This window comes from Saxophila tyrrhenica, assembly GCF_035928015.1.
Source record: "Saxophila tyrrhenica strain CCFEE 5935 chromosome Unknown scaffold_1, whole genome shotgun sequence".
NCBI classification, from domain to species: domain Eukaryota; kingdom Fungi; phylum Ascomycota; class Dothideomycetes; order Mycosphaerellales; family Extremaceae; genus Saxophila; species Saxophila tyrrhenica.
The window spans coordinates 1,528,639-1,547,079 of record NW_027041733.1 but is presented as its reverse complement, the minus strand read 5'-3'; the positions used below and the strand labels follow the sequence as shown (position 1 = coordinate 1,547,079).

At 55.3% G+C, this 18,441-nt stretch overlaps 9 protein-coding genes across 9 annotated transcripts; 4 read left to right on the top strand and 5 right to left on the bottom strand.

The window, feature by feature from the left end:
- Nucleotides 1-269: 269 nt before the first annotated feature.
- RPL12 (60S ribosomal protein L12) lies at nt 270-974 on the bottom strand (the record flags this gene model as incomplete). The annotated part of the gene is made up of 4 exons (XM_064797957.1): nt 270-283; nt 341-665; nt 724-878; nt 971-974. The coding sequence occupies 4 exons, from the start codon at nt 972-974 to the stop codon at nt 270-272; spliced, it is 498 nt and encodes a 165-aa protein (XP_064664191.1).
- A 269-nt stretch (nt 975-1,243) lies between these two features.
- Nucleotides 1,244-2,404, top strand: SEC62 (Translocation protein S62; the record flags this gene model as incomplete). Its single annotated transcript, XM_064797956.1, has 1 exon — nt 1,244-2,404. One exon carries the CDS (start codon nt 1,244-1,246, stop codon nt 2,402-2,404), a length of 1,161 nt encoding a protein of 386 aa, XP_064664190.1.
- Nucleotides 2,405-2,752: 348 nt separating this feature from the next.
- Nucleotides 2,753-3,678, top strand: LTR77_000690 (uncharacterized protein; the record flags this gene model as incomplete). The annotated part of the gene is made up of 4 exons (XM_064797955.1): nt 2,753-2,818; nt 2,881-2,938; nt 3,002-3,527; nt 3,585-3,678. 4 exons carry the CDS (start codon nt 2,753-2,755, stop codon nt 3,676-3,678), a joined length of 744 nt encoding a protein of 247 aa, XP_064664189.1.
- A 41-nt stretch (nt 3,679-3,719) lies between these two features.
- On the bottom strand, nt 3,720-5,056 carry LTR77_000689 (uncharacterized protein; the record flags this gene model as incomplete). Its single annotated transcript, XM_064797954.1, has 2 exons — nt 3,720-4,781; nt 4,838-5,056. The coding sequence occupies 2 exons, from the start codon at nt 5,054-5,056 to the stop codon at nt 3,720-3,722; spliced, it is 1,281 nt and encodes a 426-aa protein (XP_064664188.1).
- Nucleotides 5,057-5,462: 406 nt separating this feature from the next.
- On the bottom strand, nt 5,463-7,500 carry LTR77_000688 (uncharacterized protein; the record flags this gene model as incomplete). Its single annotated transcript, XM_064797953.1, has 2 exons — nt 5,463-7,079; nt 7,135-7,500. The coding sequence occupies 2 exons, from the start codon at nt 7,498-7,500 to the stop codon at nt 5,463-5,465; spliced, it is 1,983 nt and encodes a 660-aa protein (XP_064664187.1).
- Nucleotides 7,501-7,794: 294 nt separating this feature from the next.
- Nucleotides 7,795-9,452, top strand: ARH1 (NADPH-adrenodoxin reductase; the record flags this gene model as incomplete). Its single annotated transcript, XM_064797952.1, has 2 exons — nt 7,795-8,085; nt 8,148-9,452. The coding sequence occupies 2 exons, from the start codon at nt 7,795-7,797 to the stop codon at nt 9,450-9,452; spliced, it is 1,596 nt and encodes a 531-aa protein (XP_064664186.1).
- Nucleotides 9,453-9,709: 257 nt separating this feature from the next.
- Nucleotides 9,710-10,554, bottom strand: LTR77_000686 (uncharacterized protein; the record flags this gene model as incomplete). Its single annotated transcript, XM_064797951.1, has 2 exons — nt 9,710-10,122; nt 10,197-10,554. The coding sequence occupies 2 exons, from the start codon at nt 10,552-10,554 to the stop codon at nt 9,710-9,712; spliced, it is 771 nt and encodes a 256-aa protein (XP_064664185.1).
- A 1,712-nt stretch (nt 10,555-12,266) lies between these two features.
- LTR77_000685 (uncharacterized protein) lies at nt 12,267-14,858 on the top strand (the record flags this gene model as incomplete). Its single annotated transcript, XM_064797950.1, has 2 exons — nt 12,267-13,710; nt 13,837-14,858. 2 exons carry the CDS (start codon nt 12,267-12,269, stop codon nt 14,856-14,858), a joined length of 2,466 nt encoding a protein of 821 aa, XP_064664184.1.
- A 476-nt stretch (nt 14,859-15,334) lies between these two features.
- On the bottom strand, nt 15,335-17,845 carry KRE6_2 (beta-glucan synthesis-associated protein; the record flags this gene model as incomplete). The annotated part of the gene is made up of 2 exons (XM_064797949.1): nt 15,335-16,653; nt 16,744-17,845. 2 exons carry the CDS (start codon nt 17,843-17,845, stop codon nt 15,335-15,337), a joined length of 2,421 nt encoding a protein of 806 aa, XP_064664183.1.
- Nucleotides 17,846-18,441: the final 596 nt, after the last annotated feature.

The window sequence follows — 18,441 nt, the reverse complement described above, 5'->3', positions numbered from 1 at the left end:
CCTTTGCATCCAAAATAGGCCCAAATCACGGAGGTATGGATAGAGGCCAGAGTGTTGGCAAAGTGGGTAGAGAAGGGGAATGAGATGAGAGAAGGAGATCGTGGAGATGTCGTGGTCAAGTTTGTTCATTTTGGTGAACTGCTCACTGCACCTCATCAGACACGGACGCGAGATTGCAGTCTTCGCACTGCGGCGCTGTCATAGTCGTAGTCGTAGAGTACCTGGCGTTCGTGGTCTATGCTGAAAAAGAAGACTCGAATCGCAAGCATTTACTCGTCAGGAACTGAATCACCATTAGCATCTGCTTGCAAAGACCAGAATTGTCGAGCTCGCGGCTTACTCTCAATCTCCCCATTGTCGATGTCATCGTTGATGGCCTTCGGGCTCCTGCCGTCAACCTGGCAGCCCACGGAGAACGCAGTTCCGAGAATCTCCTTGACGGTACCCTTGAGCTCACGCGACATGGACTTGTACCTCATCGTGCGGGCGATCTCGATGATCTCGTCAAGGGGGATGGACTTCGTGTGCTTGATATTCTTTTCCTTCTTGCGGTCGCGCGGCGGCTCCTTCAGCGCCTTGATGACTAGCGAGCTGGCGGAGGGCACAACAGAGACGGCGGCTTGACGGTTCTTGATGGTCAGGCGCACGGTGACACGAAGACCTTTCTGCAATTCCATGCGATTAGTACTGCCATTGCGCCTCGGAGGATGAATATCAACGTACCCAGTCACCCGTTGCCTTGGCGATGTCTTCACCGACCTTCTTCGGCGACAGACCAAGCGGACCGATCTTGGGCGCGAGCGCGGACGAAGCACCAATCTCACCACCGGTGGCGCGGAGGTGGATGATTTTCTCCTCGTTGGGATCGAATTTGGGAGCTGAATAGAGGGTATTCGATCAGTTTCACGCGGTCTTGTTCAGCCGGGCATTGCACGAGGCTGCAGCCATGACTCGAGAGGGCGATACTTACCCATGGCTAGTAGGTAAGGTGGTCTGCCTGACTCGATACGTCGTTGATGGGGGAGGAGTTGGTGTCGTCGTCGTACTGGAAGGAGCTTCAAATTTGCTGGCTTGAGCCGATTCAAAGTGCGGAGCGGGAGTGCCGCCGGCTCCGGCCTTGGCGTCTTCTTAGGGCTGAGGCTAAAGATATTCTGGTAGCAGAGCAACACGTTGCCTTCTTTCTTTGATATACACTTCCTTTCAAACGCTCCTTTGCAACACCCATTCGCACTCCTTCACCACCATGGCGCAAGCACCGCCATCACCGGGCGGTGGACCGTTTCCACAGATGCAACCTGGACAACAGCCTTCCCCCGAACAAATCCGCCAGATGCAGGCCCAACTGGCCACCGAAGCACAGAAGGCGGGTATGTCAGTACCGCAGTACGTCGAGCGGTTGAAGGCGCAAGCAATGCAGCAACACCAGATGCGGCAGCAACAACAACAGCAGGCGCAGGGACAGCAGCAGCAACAGGGAGCACAGCCAGGTCAACAGGTCCCCATTCAACCGGGGCCGCCTAAACCAGAAGCCATTGCAGTCGCAAAATTCTTACAAGGCCAAGATCTGAAGAGCCGGACGTGTATTTTCCAGGAAAAGCGCAAGGACATGTTCAAGGTCAAGCGCGCCATCCGCGCCCTGCATTCGGAGGCCTACCAAAAAGCCCGGAAGAAGAACCCGCTCCTTCCAGAGGTCAAGGATCGAGTCACAGCCGAGAACACGTTCAAGCTCCTCCCACTATCACTGCTTGCACTCCGGGTCTCGAAGATCGACGAGCACGAGGGGCACAACCACGCCAAGAAGAAGCGGGTCAAGGGGCTGTGGACAGTAAAGATCGAACAACAGCAGGAGGCGAACGATACCTTTCATTACGTATGGCTATACGAAGGCGCACAGTGGAAGAACAAGCTCTATGCGGTCGGCGCTTTGTTCCTTATCCTGGCTGTCGTCTTCTTCCCGGTCTGGCCCTACCATCTCCGTCTTGGTGTTTGGTATCTCAGTATGGCGATGCTGGGTGTGTTGGGCCTTTTCTTCGCTATGGCCATCGTCCGCTTAATTCTCTACCTCATCACCATGTTTACGAATCCGCCTGGCTTCTGGCTGTATCCCAATCTGTTTGAGGATGTGGGCTTCTTCGACTCCTTCCGGCCGGTATGGGCATGGCACGAGGATGAGAAAGCGATCAAGAAGCGGAAGAAAGAAGAGCGGCTGCGTAAAAAGGAGAAGCGGGAGGCAAAGGCGAATGGCAAGGTTGCTGGAGGGACCAAGGGATCTGACGATGAGCCGAACATCTCGGAGCCGGTGACAACGAGCGCGACAGGCACGGAGAGTGCGCCTACAGATGGAAGCATCGAAACCCAGCAGAGAAACCTCAGCGCGAGGGTGGAGGAGGTTGAAGACGAGTAATTACGGGGTGGGGTCACGGCGCAGGCGTTGAGTATCGGGAGTCCAGCGTTTTGCATACATCGCCGAGCGTGCGATTGGGGATGAAGAGATCACGACCTTTGTTTGGAGTTGCAGGGCGTTGGCTTGTAGGTGTGTCTTCTGTACTTCTGATCGTTCGGCAGCTCTAGCCCCGCAAAACGCAGACCATGGCCACATAGCCGAAATCGGAAGGGACGACTTGCATTCACTTTGTCCACATCAACGCCTTTGAACTTAACGACCGTATACCTATTGCAGGCGGGATTGATCGACCGAGTCTATTGAAAAACGCCAGAGATACTCTGCCAGCTGCTCGGCCACCTCCCAAACATGTCGGAATCTCAAGACATTGAATCTGTTTGCGAGACCATCGAGAAAGACTATTCGCCGTGCGATGTAAGTAAGATGCTCTTGATACTGGTAGGATGGCGCCATTGATGAATTTGATCGCACTGTAGGTATCAGATGCCCTCCTCAAACTCGGCATACCATCAGCAGGCTACCTACGAGACATCGGTATGCCCCTTGCCAAACTCACATAAAACCCTTCACTTGTCCAAGGATCTGACCAGAGGACAGTCCCCCTCCCCACCCGTCTAGGCTCCCACACCCGCATCGTCGCCCCGATCAGCACCGTCCTCTTCGTCGACAAAACCCACAAACCCGGTTCAACATACCGTGGCCTCGACGTCCCTTCAGAGACTAACCTCCCACCCGACAAACACTTCACGGACATCGCCCCATCTGGTTCAGCAGTAATCATGCAACAGCCCTCCCACCAGACCGCCGCGCTCGTTGGAGACATCGTCGCCACGCGCTTCAAAGTCCGTGGCATCAGTTCCATCGTCATCGACGGCCGGGTTCGTGATGTGGTTGGGTGTGGCGAGCTGTGCAAGGATGATAAGCTGCAGGTCTGGTCGAAAGCTATTTCGAGTTCTGGGACGAGTCTGGAGGCGAAGCCGTGGGCGGTGGATGTGCCGCTGAGGATTGGGGAGGTTGTGGTGAAGCCGGGGGATGTGTTGGTGGCGGATGAGGGGGAGATGGTTTGTTGTGTGATTCCCAAGGAGAGATTGGGGGATGTGATGGGCCTGTTGCCAAAGCATAAGTAAGTTGGCTGAAAGTTCTGCGTGTTGTTTAAGCTGTCCGCTAACTGTTGCGGTAGGAAGGCGGACGATGGCTTGTTGCAAGATGTGCAGAATGGAATGGGCTTCAAAGAAGCCATCAAGCGGTGGCCTGGACATTATACCAATCACTGAGGCTCTGAAATAGACGGCGAGTCTAGGTAGCTCGATCTATGTCATCTATACAAGAGATCATGCACATGCTCCGCAATCGCCAGGCTGCTCGTCAGACCCGGACTCTCGATCCCTAGCAAATTCACAAACCCATCGTAACCCTCCTCCTTCTCGATGTAGAAGTCGATGAAATCTCCTTTGCCGGTGTTCTGCGCGCCACCTTTCCCAAGTTTAGGTCGAATACCACAGTAATCCAACATTACAGCGTCGCCATCCAGCCCTGGCAAGTAGGACTTGATATCCTCGATCGCAGTCCTGAACCGCTCGCCGTCCGGGTTCGGCGCGAGATCGTTCGGATTGTCCACCCACTCGACGTCTGGACCGAATCGTATCCGGCCGCCCATGTCAAGGGTCAGGTGTGTGCCGAGACCGCCATGGCCGGGTATAGGCGCAGGATATATCAAGGTGTTCGTTTTGGGGTGTGACTTCGAGTAGGAGAAGTATGAGCCCTTGGCATAGTACGGTGTCCGATGCCGTGATGGAGGGAGGATCATGTTGTTGATGCCGCATGCGTACAGGCCAGCGCTGTTGATCAGGGTCTCAGCTGTGATGAAAGTGTCGTCTTCTCCCTGTGCCGTAGTTTGATCATGCGTCTGAGGCGAAGGCGATGATGGTACGGGTTCTTCAGAGCCAGGAGAAGCCGTCCAGATCTTCCATTCGCCACTTCCGTTTGCTGGAGGAGAAATATGACTGACAGGACTCGCCAGCGCAGTCGTTCCCCCTGCCTCCTCAAAGTCACCCTGCAGGAACTGCATATACGAATGACTGTCAACGATGCCAGTCGATGGACTCTCAAGTGCACCCGCTTGCGCTCGAACGTGAGGTTCCCGCGTCTGCGCCTCTTCCTTCGAGATGAAGCGGATAGGCACATCGATACTCTTCGCGAAGTCATGAACACCCTTCAGCGCGTCGAGCTGCTCATCGTCCTGAGCTACTACCCACTTGCCGCAGTTCATGTACGGGACGCGATTCTTTTCACAAAGCTCGTACATCATCTTCTTCCCCTCCACACATAGCTTCGTCTTGAGCGTGTCATGGCCATAGTATATACCCGCATGGATCGCCTAGCCCACCAGTCAGCCGTCGCCCAGTACAAGCAAAGAAAGTAATCAAAACATACCTCAGAATTCCTCGAACTCGTCTCCGTCCCCACCATCCCATGCTTCTCAATCAACACCACCTGTGCACCATCAATCCTCTGTAGCCTTCTTGCAATCGCAAGTCCCACAGTGCCGCCGCCAATGACCGCGTGCGTGAAATCTGCTTGCCGTTTGACGGTCGAGGAAAAGCAACGGCTCGAGTGGCGGGTGCAAGTTGTGAGTGCGCGCCGGGCTAGCATGGTTCCACATGGATCTGTTTATTAGGAGCGAAGGTATTAGAGAAGGATGAAGAGGCTAGAAATACATTATCCCATACAGACAAAAGCAAAAACTGATGGAGGTGTAGGATGAAGTTGTTTGTTCCCTGACTTGGTATCAGTGATCGGCGTCAACGACTCCGAAGCCGGTATAGTGGGTCAGATATGGCCTGCAGTCACCCAACCCTGTCGGCATAATGGAGAAGCAGGAAAATAATCAATGAACATGCATAACTCGTATTCCTATTGACAATTGCAACATGCTATCCACAATCCCGTCCCATCTCGAAACGCCCAAGCGCCCGCGCACTCAGCCGACATCCCTATACTCAAGCCCAGTCCCGTTTTCCTAGCCCCAAAATGTCCACAAGCCTACCAGTCCACCTCATCAATACCCTCTCCTCTCATACCACCCCCGATCCCCCCTTCCCTCCTCCGCAACCTTCCCACTAACATCCCTCCGAACCCTCATATCCATGCTCCCATACGGCTGCTGCGCGTCCACGATATCCACTCCCGTCCTGCTCACCACCCTTCCACCAGCATCCCTCGCTCTCCTCGGCGTTCGCATCTTCTGTGGCGGCGGTGAAGGCGCGCTATACCCATACTCGCCCAGCGCCATCATTCCCATGGAGTCCATGGCTGCTGCGCCTACGGTGCCGGTCGTCTTCATCGTGTCGTTGGACTTTGCACCGCGCACACCCGCGGTGGCGGCAGCAAGATCCCCGTAGTACTTGCTTTTGGGTGTGCCTCCAGCCGCTTTGCTTGTTTTCAGAGAGGGCGATCTCTCGGAGTAGACAGAGGAGGATGTTGTGTCCGTCCTCTGAACGCCGAGGTTGCCATTGCCGTTGTCGTTTCTGGGAGTCAGCGCGGAACGGTTCATGTGCGCTCGCAGGGGCTGATCATCGTCGGGGTCGGGATACTCGTAACGCGTGTTTGGCGGTGGTGTTGGTGGATTCATGCGCAGGGGCTCTGGGTTGAAAGAGTCGTGGCGCTCAACGTAGACGTCTGGAATCTTGGTTTGCCGGCGGTCGGGAGAGTTGAGCGTGCTGTCAAGGTCGTCGTCGACTGAGATCCAGTTGTCGTTCAAGAGACCTTGCTTTTGCTGCGACTGGACCAAGGCGCTGGTGGGCGCAGCATTCGGCAGGGCCGGGGTCGAGTAGCGGGCTGAGCTGGAAAGGTTGGTGTTCGATCGATTGTCGGGGTAGGAGATCGGACGTCTGGAGTAAAAACGATCGGTCGAGAGCGGCGGTGGAGGAGGGACATCCATGTTCTCGACAAACGAACTTCGCTTGCTTGGACTTGGGCGCTGGCTGTTGACTTCTGCTCGAGAGTTCCGTGCGGAGGCCGGCTGGTTGTACATGTTGACGTCTTCGAACTGCTCGCGAGACCAGCGTGCCGTATTCGGATTATGCGGCGAGAACGTGGTTTGCGAGTCCATGCGACTATGCTGGAAGGGAACAGCGCGTGAGTTCTCGGCGTCTTTGTTCGCGGTCGATAAGCGCGAGTACTGATCGACTGAGATCGTGCTTCCAGACATATACGCCGGCTTCTTTTCGGCCACGGAACCAGTTAGCGTGGCATCGCTGTCCTTGTACTTGTGCTTGCTGGTCCTCGATGATCTGCCGGTCAGGTTGTCTTCGAGTGGATTCATGTCCGGCGGCAGCTTGGAGATCTTGCGGAAAAGGACAATCAACCAGAGGTCAAACACCGTGCTGAGCAGATGCAAGCCTCCGATGACAGCCGATCCGATGAATGTCACCAGCAACAAAGTATTGAGAGCTTCAGGCGCATCAAAGAAGCTGGTCCAACGCTCTTTGCTGTCCGGGTCGGCGGTGTAGTTGGTGTTGGCGTACATCGCAATGAAGACGTAGAACGGGATGAGACCGATGTCCATCACCAGAGCGAAGATGTGATAGCTGGCTGAGCTTCCTGGAGTCCGCGACTTGGCTGGTCGGAGGAGATGGTAGATTGCATACATGGTTGTGATGATGTCGGCCGCGGGCTATGCCAGTATAAGTCAGTATAACCCTCCTAACGGTAGAACGGGAATGACTTACCGCGAGACGCATGATCCAAACGAGGGATACATCGACCTTCTTGGTGCAAATGACACACACCAGTATCCCCAGCGCTGCAATCTCCGTGATCACTCGGAGGGCAAATTGCACCCATCGCAGCACCGTCACCTCTTTCTTCGTCCGCGCAGGCATGGGGTTGTACTTGACATTCTGGCCCGACACAATCATATAACTGTCCGGATGCGCGTTGAAGTTGATCAACGGTCCCTCTGGCTTCGGCTTGCTCCTCTGCTCATCCTCGACCTTCTTGTACTCGGCCTGCGTAACGGCTTTCGGGTTGAAGTTGGAGAAGGGATAGACGGTGCGCTGCGGCGTGTACATGTAGGGTTGGTCGCTCCCTCCCATTGCCGTGGTAGCGAATGTGGTTGAATGAATGGAGACAATGGACGCAGTACCAGGAGGACGAAGAGTAGATCTGAGGAATGTCAAGATGTCTCGCTTAGCGAATGAAGATGCCTGTATAGTGAAGTTGCAGGGAAGTGTGGTCGAGCGCTGCCCTCTCGTCAACAGAATTTAGAGTTTTGTGGTCGACAAGGCAACTATCTGATTGCCCGATAAGGCATCTCGGAGCGAGTGCCGACGGCATCATGAAGAGATCACTTTTCGACTTCATCTTGCGACATCTGTTCTCCATGAACGATGCGCCCTCTCAGTCGCCCACCATACGTCTGCAAGGCGTGTCAACACACCCTCGATGTCTCCGTCAAGAGGCGCGCAGCTCTCCATGGCTTCCAGCGCCATCAAAGCACGGCGACACCCCGAGATCGACCATTCCATCTGGCCATTATCGGCTCCGGACCAGCAGGATATTACACGGCGTATCGGTTGATGAAGAAGCTGCCGAATATCTGGGTGACAATGTTCGAGTCGCTGCCAGTGCCATACGGCCTCGTGCGATTCGGAGTCGCCCCAGACCACCCCGAGGTTAAAGTCCGCGCTCTCGCGTTCGCACGAGGCTCTGAAGCATTCACTGACCATTTTCGAAATAGTAGAAGTCGGCCGAGACGCTGGAAGATGTTGGTAAATGGCCGCAGTTCGACTTTGCTGGCAACGTGCAGATAGGAAATGGTCCGCAGGAGTTGCCACTGAGTTCCATCGCGCCGCACTACGATGCGATGCTGTTCGCATACGGCGCCTCGAAGGACCGGCGGCTCAACATCCCCGGTGAGGACTTGAAGGGTGTTGTATCAGCGCGAGCTTTCGTCGGCTGGTACAATGGTCTGCCGGAGTACGCGGACCTCAACCCTGATCTGCAATCAGGAGACACGGCTGTGGTCATTGGACAAGGAAACGTAGCTCTGGACATTGCTCGGTTCTTACTCTCGCCTGTTGACATGTTGAAGGAGACCGATGCCTCGGAGCAGGCTCTGGAGGCTCTGAGTCGAAGCAAGATTCGAGATGTCAAGATCATCGGGCGGCGTGGACCATTGCAGGCGCCATACACCATCAAGGAATTACGTGAGCTCATGAACTTGCCTGGCGTTGGCTTTGCACCACCGCCTGGAACCTGGGACGAGCTTATTCAAGTCGAGCGGAAGAAGCTTCCGCGGCAGCTGAAGCGAATAGCAGAAGTGCTGGAACGTGGCTCGAAGACGCCCATGGAGAGCGCAGTGAAAGCATGGCAGTTGGGCTACATGCGGTCACCCGTTGAGTTTCTATCATCCACCGGTGACAAGCTGGAGGCCGTTGGCTTTGAGCAGACAGAATACACAGCTTCAATTTCCTCGCTAATATCAGGCGATCCGCAGAAGGATCTTAATTCAGTCCGTAATCTGAAAGCGAAACCCACCGGAAGACGGACAATGGCGCGCGCAGACCTCGCCTTCCGATCTGTTGGCTACCAGTCCGAGCCTCTACCCGGTTTCGATGACATTGGTGTACCGTTCGACGAAAACTTCGGCATCATCCCCAACGATATGTATGGCCGCGTGATTGCACCCGACCGCGGACCAGCTGGACCTTTGACCGCCGGGCATGTACCTGGAATGTACTGCTCCGGCTGGGTGAAGCGAGGTCCCACCGGCGTGATTGCAAGCACCATGGACGATGCTTTCAACACGGCAGACATCATTGCCCGGGACTGGGAGGATGGCGCGAGGTTTAATGAGGGTGAAGGTGAACGAAAGGAGGGCTTTGCGGCGGTGGACAGGGAGATGAAGAAGCGGGGTGTCCGATCTGTGAGCTGGGCAGAGTGGCAGAAGATTGATGCTGAGGAGAGGAGGAGAGGGAAGGAGAAGGGCAAGATGAGGGAGAAGATTCGGAGTGTAGAGGAGATGATGAAGATTTTGAATGCTTAGAGCTGTACTGCAGCCGAAGATACCGCCGCAGACAACGTATCGAGCGACCCCATTGTGGCCACTTCTATGCTACCTTCTCCGATTCCACAAAACACCACCAGCCGCCTATGAGCATGCGATGTTGCTATCGGTGTGCTCGAGAAGGCGTGCCATTGCAGTCCATCTGTGCGACCTTCTCCGCGCTGCAAACGACCACCAGCTACACGTGGGCGCCAGATTCTGTCGTTCGCCTTTGGGAGAGTGCTTCAGCCGACTCCCTACACCAGCACTCGCACCATCCCCTTGATGTTCTCCTCGGACAACCTATTCGTATCGGAGACTCCGGCATTGGCGCTGTGCAGCAAGGTTTTCCAGAACGCCGCCTTCGCATACTCGGACCTAACCATGACGTCTTCTTCTCCTTCCAAAGTACTGTTCTGCTCGCCACTCGGCCCCTCGCTCCCCATGCCATCGTCCGCTTGGTCCTCACCTCCCTCCTCCCGGTCTTCGAAAGCAACCGGACCCTTCATGTTCATGTACCAGCCCCTCTGGTACTCTTCACCCCTATCCTTAGCCACCAGCGGCCCGTTGCGAGTGAAGCGACTATAGCAAGCCGGCCCAGTCAACTCATGGACGCCGGTCAAACCACACGAAGCGTTCGTCTGGTGCGTGATCTCGTCCCAGCCTAGGCCTATTGCAGTGCGAGATCAGCGGTCTTCTCCGAGACGCAGACTGTTACGACGGGGCCGTGGTCTGCGTGCTTACCTTCCTTCCGTAGCTCGTAGACGGAGATGTTGATCGGGTCGTGCGGGATACGTGATCGATGAGTGCTGCTTTTTGGAGTGGAGTTGGGGCGGGAAGAGGGAGTGGTCGAGGTGCTGGCCTTGCGCTTGGATCCGGCGAGAGGTGTGGTGGGTGCGGGCGCTGGCGCGGGCGAAGTACTTGTCGATGTTGATGATGTTGGTGCTGCACGGCGACGCTTCAGCTTGAAGTAGGGTGATGTCGTCGGTGCTGATGCTGGCGATGCCGCTGTGGAATCTTCTGGCGGCGACATGGAAGGCCTGCGCTTGCTTGCGATGCTTCTTTTCTTCTCGAAGACGGCATCCTTGTTGTTGCGATCCATCTTGGGCTGTAGTGGCACAAGGACATGTGTGGTGCGGGTAGAGAGGGGAGGAGAGGGAGAGCTCATGGACAAGAAGGTGTGTCGTGAGGATTGTGAGGTTGGAGAAGGTGAAGATGGTGAAGCGCAGCAGCAGCAGCAACGACGTCATCAAAGCAAGGCAGCAATTTGCATGTGACGAAAGAAATAATTCACCTCAGCTCACGTGATGAGGCCGGTCCAAGCTTTGCTTTTATGGTGCTTCTCATTCTTCCTGTGTTCACACTCTAGTACTCTGACAGGTTCCTCGCATCTCACAAATATGCAACCCATTATTCTCAGCCCAACGGAAACATATCGATGGTGTTTTTGTGCTGTCCTTGGCGCGTACATGGCCTTCTTGCACTTTCCAACACTCACGGCGGCCCTTGAACTCCGTGAGGTCCGCCAACTTCTTCTGCCCTGGTGCCAGCTGGGTGTCCATCGCTTCTGCAAGACTTGAAGCCTTCCTGGTGAAAACTTGCACTACTTCAGCGCCGTATAGGTCGCCAGTATCTCTGGGCTCAGCCTTCCAGCTTTCCGTTCTGGCTATCTCTCGCCGGCGGAGGGCCGGTCTGTCGGCTTCGAAGATGACTTGTCGCTCGGAGACACTTTCGACTTCAGGAGTTGTGTCGTGGAAGACTCTGTGGATGTCGAGTCTATGGATTGAGTGTCGGACGACTTCGCGTATCTGGAGTCCATTGCGAGGGAGAGCTTGTGACGATCGGAACGATCCTAGGTCGACGAGTGGATGATGTGTCTTCTTGAAGAGAGGAGATGTGTGACGCAAGAGTATGTTGCTGGAGAGTGCAGGATACGAAGGAAAGCAGGTCTCTCTTATACCTTCAGTTGAAGAGCTCGTGCGAGCCCACTCGCCAGTGGCCTGACAACCGCATTCGCCTTGCGGATTACTGACAGGCTGCAGTCACCACCGTAGCACGTATAACGCGTCTATGGACGTCGCGTTGAGTAGGACGTAGCGTAAGTAACTCCGTCGCGGCGGCATTTGAGGCTTCGGCCGGTGATAAAATGTCTCTGATGACCCAGGCTCCGAGTAGTGATTAGGAGAGCGCTTCTCATTGCTTGATGCTGCCTCCTTGGTACGCGAGAGGTCTCCATATGCGCTCGGAAGAAGCTAAAGGTCGTCCCGGAGAAAGCCTAGGACGCCCAATTCCGAACACCGCAAGCTTGGTTCTTTCTTGGAGGCGTGGGTCAGAGTGGTTGTTCACTGAACCCGCAAGACGCGGCTTCTCGTTTTATGGCCTTCTTCCGAGCAGATGGCAGGCCGGGGGCGTGGGTTGGCATCAATGGGCGGCTCCGAGGGCTCCATCTCTCGTGATGGCCAAGACCGGCGTTCGTACTCAGCTCCACGCCGCTTCGATGACTCTTCTCCTGTCGAGACGACACCAAGACTAGTTCAAGCAGCTGAAGACGATCCGACATGGCTCACGCAGGCGGAGAAGATGGACTCGAAGGTGTCGAATGAGATGATGAAGTTGAAGCACCAGCTCCTGAGGAGTTGATGGTCTGGGGCGCTCTCCACATCCCAGTCAGCAGCAACGACGCGATGTCACGATGCCACCTCGGGCCCCGCAAACTCCTCCAAGGCCATCGACGAGCACAGAGTCTTCTCGCATCGAGAAATGGAAGTGCTGCAGAATGTATTTAAACAAAATCTCTCTGCCACCATTGCAAGTATGCGAAAGCTTTTCTCGACCTCTTCGTTCCTCTTGTCTCTGCCATTGTCAGCTCATACAGCTTCGTATCATGACGACGTTGGGGTACTTCAATATGTCAACCCCAAGATTGGGACTTTGCCAACGTATGGCGATGAAGCCAACCAGCGTGGAGGGATGGTGCCCTCCGTTTCTCCTCCCTTTGGCATGACCAGATGGACGCCGCAGACCCGAGAAAACTTCATCTCGCAATGCCCGTACGACGACGCAGATGAGTACATTCACGGCTTCCAAGCGACTCATCAGCCCGCGATATGGATGGGAGAGTCTGGGCAGGTCGTTCTAGGTCCTGGCATTGGAGAAGTCAAGCCATTGTTCACAGAAAGAGCGCACCGATTCACCAAGGCCAATGAGCGGAGTACGGCCTACGTCTATCAGGTCACGATGGACGCAGAGTCAGTCGAGGCCGGCCTGAACTTGACCGAATCAATCTACTCGCCAGTACCTGGCGGAGCACAGCCAGTGCCTGCAGTCGTTAGTGAAGGTGCGAATGGTCGGACGAGGCGAGATTTGCCATCAAATCCCGAGGCGACTGCAGCTACTCTGAGAAGCAGAGCTCACGAAGGCACGATTCATGCAGACATGACGGCAACATCTCACGTAGGCCTGCTACAATTCAGCTTTCCAGTGGACGAGGAACCATACGTCTTTCTACAGGCGACTCGCCAGAATTGGACTGGTGAGGTCGAGATCGACCCAGCGAAGCGAGAGATCTGGGGGAGTAACCCGCAGAGACAGGACTACGACCTTGGCCTGCTACATGCACCTGGCTTTAATGGGTACTTCGTTTCACGCTTCTCCCAGCCGTTCTCATCCCACGGTGTGGCACACGGTAGGCAGCTGCACGATCAAGTCTCGAGCGGTCGTGGAGAACATGTCGGAGCTTACGTTACTTTCGAGAAGGGCTTGCGATCAGTTGAAGTACGAACGGGAGTGTCGTTCGTGAGCATCGAACAAGCCCGGCGGAACTTGGACCTAGAGGCACCAGACAGCGAAAGCTTCAGCGATGTTGTAGACAACTTAAAATCAGCCTGGCTGGACAAGCTGGGCCGAGTGACCATTGAAGGATACAACAAGACAGACGCCGACCACGACCCTCGGACGATCTGGTACACGAGCTTGTTCCATGCTCTTCAATACCCTTCGGACTTTTCCGAACCGCTTGATGACGACAAATACAGTGCTCGAACGTTTTACAGCGGCTACACTGATAGCGTGCACGAAGCGCACGACTCGTATTATCAGTCATGGTCGATCTGGGACACATTCAGGGCAGAGCACTCCACCCTCACCATGTTTGCTCCGGAGCGTGTCAATAGCATGATGCGCTCGCTTGTTAGGATCTTTGAGTGGTCTGGGCGGTTGCCAATGTGGGCCAATGTGGTTGAGACGAACATCATGATAGGTGAGTTGTCTTCACGGGTAGAAGTGTCTTTCAAAACAGCGTAAAGCATTACGAGACGTTCGAACACCTCGTCATCTCGATCAAGACCCTGAGAGACCTGCTGACCGTGCGAACCACCCAATTCAGGTACCCATGTCGATGCTGTGATTGCAAATGCTCTTGAAAGAGGTTTCGAGGACTTCGACGTAGCGCAAGCATGGGCTGGGGTCAAGAAGAACGCCTACGTCCCACCCCTACGAGACACCGAGCTGCTGTACTATGACCGCGAGCCAAACACTCCCGATGAAGTTCGAGCAGGTCTGACAGCGTATCTCGACAAGGGCTATGTGCCAAACGACCGATGGGCTGAGAGTGGTTCGCGCACCCTGGACTACGCCTTTGACGACTACGCCGCCTCTGTCGTAGCAGCTCATGCAGACGACATGGCGGCCTCGCACGAGCTTCTCAACCGCAGCATGAACAATTATCGTACCATCTACAACGCTGACACCGGCTTCATGGAGGCGAGAAACGACAACGGCACTTGGGCTGGTCGCGACCAGGGCTGGAGCGAAGGCGATGACTGGATCTATACGTTCGATGTTATGCACGACCCCAAGGGCCTGGCCGCACTACTCGGTGGGAAGGAGAAAATGAAAGCTAAACTTGACAAGTACTTCGAAGGCGGCCACAACCAGCATTCCAACGAACCTTCACATCACGCACCGTATATGTACGCCGCTATTGGCTATCCTGCGTGGACTCAGAACTTGACGAGGTCCATCGCATACGATAACTACAACGCCACCTCAGCTGGCCTGAGCGGCAACGAAGATCTTGGTCAGATGTCGTCGTGGTACCTGTTCTCAGCGCTCGGCTTCTACCCAGTCAACCCGTCTTCGGACGAGTACGTGGTCGGCGCTCCTTGGTTCGAGAACGTTACGATACGGTTCCCAGCTGGTGCGAGTACTGGCGGGATTGGTGGGAAGGAGCATACGCTCACTATCACGGCTCCCGGTGCTGTCACGAAGCCGTTTGTGAAGAGCTTGACAGTGGATGGGAAGGCGGTTGACAGGCCGCTGCTGCATCACAAGCAGATCGTGACGGCGAAGTGCATTGCTTTTGAGATGGCTGATACTCCTCGGTCTTGGGGATGCGAGGGCATCTAGCCTTGAAACAAACCAAGTTCTACCGTTCACCGCAAATCCCCGACGTGACCCAGCATCGTTTGGCCCATTCCGTTCAACCCAGCCCTGAGTGAAGTACACTTTCGTACTGTGGGTCTTGTTAGATATCCCCGTAAATTCGAGACGATTGACATTGAACATTCTCAAGGTTATTTCAATGCACATGGCCTGCTACTACAATCCAGCTCTGTCCTGCCTGCATCTGCCCTGCTCAGTGGTAGCGTTGTTGCACTGTACATGCTGTACACCTCTACATCCCTGCTTCGTCCGTCTGCCACGACGACATGCTTTCTGTTCGATGAATGCCCGCAAGCGCATGCTCCATGCTACATCTCTCCGCCAGAGGCAGCCGACCCTGCCTGCATAACAAAGGCACCAACATTGTCGTTGCTCCAGACAAGAATGGCAGTAGTTGCGGCAGACAGCTCGTCCCAACAACTCACTGTGCCACCGCTTAATCATACACTGCACCCATGCATGAACTCGTTCTTCGGCCATCCATACCCCGTCTGATCCCACCTCGTCAAATTCGGATTGTTGTACGCCACCGGATGCTGTCGAATATACTCCGTAGTCTGATACCCAGGCGGATCGCACGTCACACTCTTCTGCCCCGGCTTCTGATACAGCCTCACATAATCCACCCTCAAAACCGCCGGGAACCGCAGCTCATCCATCTCAACATACGTCCATGAGTTCGATATACCCAAGTTCAGGATGAGTGACATGGGCTCCTCGGAAATAAGCCGCTGGCCGATGTTGCCATTCGGTCCGATGGCGCGGGCGTCGAACTTCATCATCTCGTCGTCGCCGATCGTCCAGGCGATGAAGGAGGACTCGGTGCCGCCGGGGACGTACTCGAAGGCGAATTTCTGGTATTGGCGGCCATCGTACCAGTGGTTGTTGAGCATGCTTGTTGTGCTGACGGCTTGCTGGAAGGGCCCGCCGGTGTAGCTGTTCACCAGAGACACATGCCTGTTGGGGTTTTCCATGAAGTCGTAGTTGGGGTACCACCAGAGATCGAACGGTGCGACTTGGAAGCTTTGAGTTGCCACGCCGACTCCCATGCTGCCCCAATCGGCGGACACTTCGGCGATGTCGATTTCAGGCGCACCGCGTCCTCGGCCGGGATTCGGATGGTCTTCACCTGCGCAGGTACAAGATGCCAGCCTCTGACCTGGCAGGTAGCTCAGTCCGTCTGTCACGGATTGGTTGGGAGTAATGCCGCTGTCGCATTCGTCGTATGTGTAGGGCCAGAGACCATCGGTGGTGGCTAAATAGCCAGGCCGGCCCAGATTGCCCATCGTCCACACTCCCGGCCACAGACCGTGTTTCCCAGCAGGGCCCGGCACAGACATCGACACCTCGAACACACCTCCCTTGAAGCAGAGCTGGTTCCACGAGTTCAGCATCCCGGACCGAAAGTCCAAATTGTGGTTAATGAACTTGTCCATTTGCAACAAGAGCGTGCCGCCACCGGTGTCAATGGCGTCGGGATCATACCACTCCAAGTCCTGCGTTGCTCCATACCAGCCTTCGAAGCCAAACCAGTAGGGATCGTCTCCATGGTAAAACGTGCGATTCGGCTTGTTGAATTCATCGCTGAAGACCAACTCAAGCGTATCGCCATTGATGCCTGTCCGCCTCAAAGCATCATCCGGCGTGTCCGGATCGATCAATCCGTGCCGTACATTCTGCAGCAATGGGTACAGCCTGTCATTGACATGATTCCATGGGTCAGGCTGCGGCGGTCCAGGATCAACAACTCCAGGGTAATCTATGAGAGCGGTGCCAGTCCATGATAAAATTGGTAGCACGACGAATATGCAAAGTAGGCCGCACAGCATGAGAAACAGTCCAAAGGTACTAACAATATTTTCTCGCGTAAAGTGGTCTCTCAGTTTCGGTTTCAGCCGGATGTCGTCGTCCCACTGTGGCATGTGCATGTCATCGTCATCCTCTTTTTCGTCTGTAATGAGTGGGAAGGAGCATTCTGGAGCTCCCAGTCGGTCGTCCATGTACTGGAAGAAGGCCAGCTTTTGCGGATCTGCTGGATGAAGAAATACCGGCGTCTGGGTTCTCTGAGGCTCCGCGATTGCGACGACTGCAGGATGCATCTCGTGGATGGGACAGGTGTCTGGTCCGTGGGGTGTTGCAGGTCGCATCCGCTCCCCAACACTCTCGAATGGGTTCGAAATCCGCTTGTGATCTCCGAAGGGATCAGAAAGCCGTTTTGACAGCTCAGCGGCGTCCGCACCAGCCAAGTCTCCATCCGCTGGATGATGGATAGAGCTCCTGCGTGATAATTCGTCGTGAGAACTTTGCGGAGTGACGAAAGGGTTGTAATATCGTGTATAATCCGAGCCGAGGTCCCTCACAGACCGAGGACTCGATAGAGTCGACACGCTTGACGGCGAGCTGAGCTGCGAAAGGGGATGCGGATCGTGAGCCGGGATTACCAGTGAAGGTCGTGATGGCCGGCGTGCCAGATCGCTGCGCGATGGTACAGTCAGGTAGCGATTGTTCCGGTACTCCGGCCTTCCATTGTGTGTGAGGAGTCCCTCAGCCGAGTCAGCACTACTTCGACGGCTGTGCACTCCTTCGCTGCCCGAGCTCGGCGGTGTCGGGTTGAGAGGCGAAGAGACCGTGGGAGAATGTATGGAGACTCGTCGCGTGCCTGGTTCTGCATCTTGTCGCGGGTATGGTGATTCGGGATATGGAGTGCCGTGGGAAAGTAATTGTCGGCTCCTCTGGTGGCGAACGAATAAATCTGGTGTGCTGTTCCATGGATTCGGTTGCGAGCGGACTGAAGGTCTTGCGGCCTCTCGAAGCGACTGTGCGGACTGCTGGGCAGCGAGATGTATTGCAGAACGACCGGCTTGATGTGTTTGACGCTCCTCTGACAGTTCTGGGTCCTCCTCCGTCTTCCCTGAGGACGAACGCGATCGTTCATCACGTGAGGGCGCCATGCCACGGTGTTATGCTACCGCGTCGAGGGAGGCATGTGAGGCCGATGGGAGATTGCAATGGCAGCAAGTCGCGATGGTGATAGCGATGGGCGTCATCCAAGATGGAACCTGTGAACAGAAACCAGAAACACGTGGAGTGGAAGACGGTCTCACGTCAGTTGATGAAGTGAGGTTGTCGAAGTGAAGGGACGACCCCACTGTTGTGTGCTCGCGCCTGCGCATTGAGATCGCACGGGAGGTAATACAGCAGGCGCGACACGGCAGCATGCAAGGGGGTGGATACCGGGGATGGAGCGTTTGTACGTTACCATTGAGCACGAGCACGAGCTCGATTCTACACGGTGCCTCGTCCATGGTACCAGAATTTAGCAGCACTGGTATATCACGATATACTCGAGATTGTATGCCACGAGGAGTTGGAAGTCCCTCTTCTCACAAACTCTGATCATCTCAACAATTCTTCATCACCCGTGATTCAAGGCGCTGGCGGCCCACGGCCCACAGAGATGTCGGCCTTAAATTCAGCCCATCTTGAATCGATCCTAGGACAAAGGCACAATATCTGGGTGCAAGAGATGGAAGTGAAGTCGGAGTCG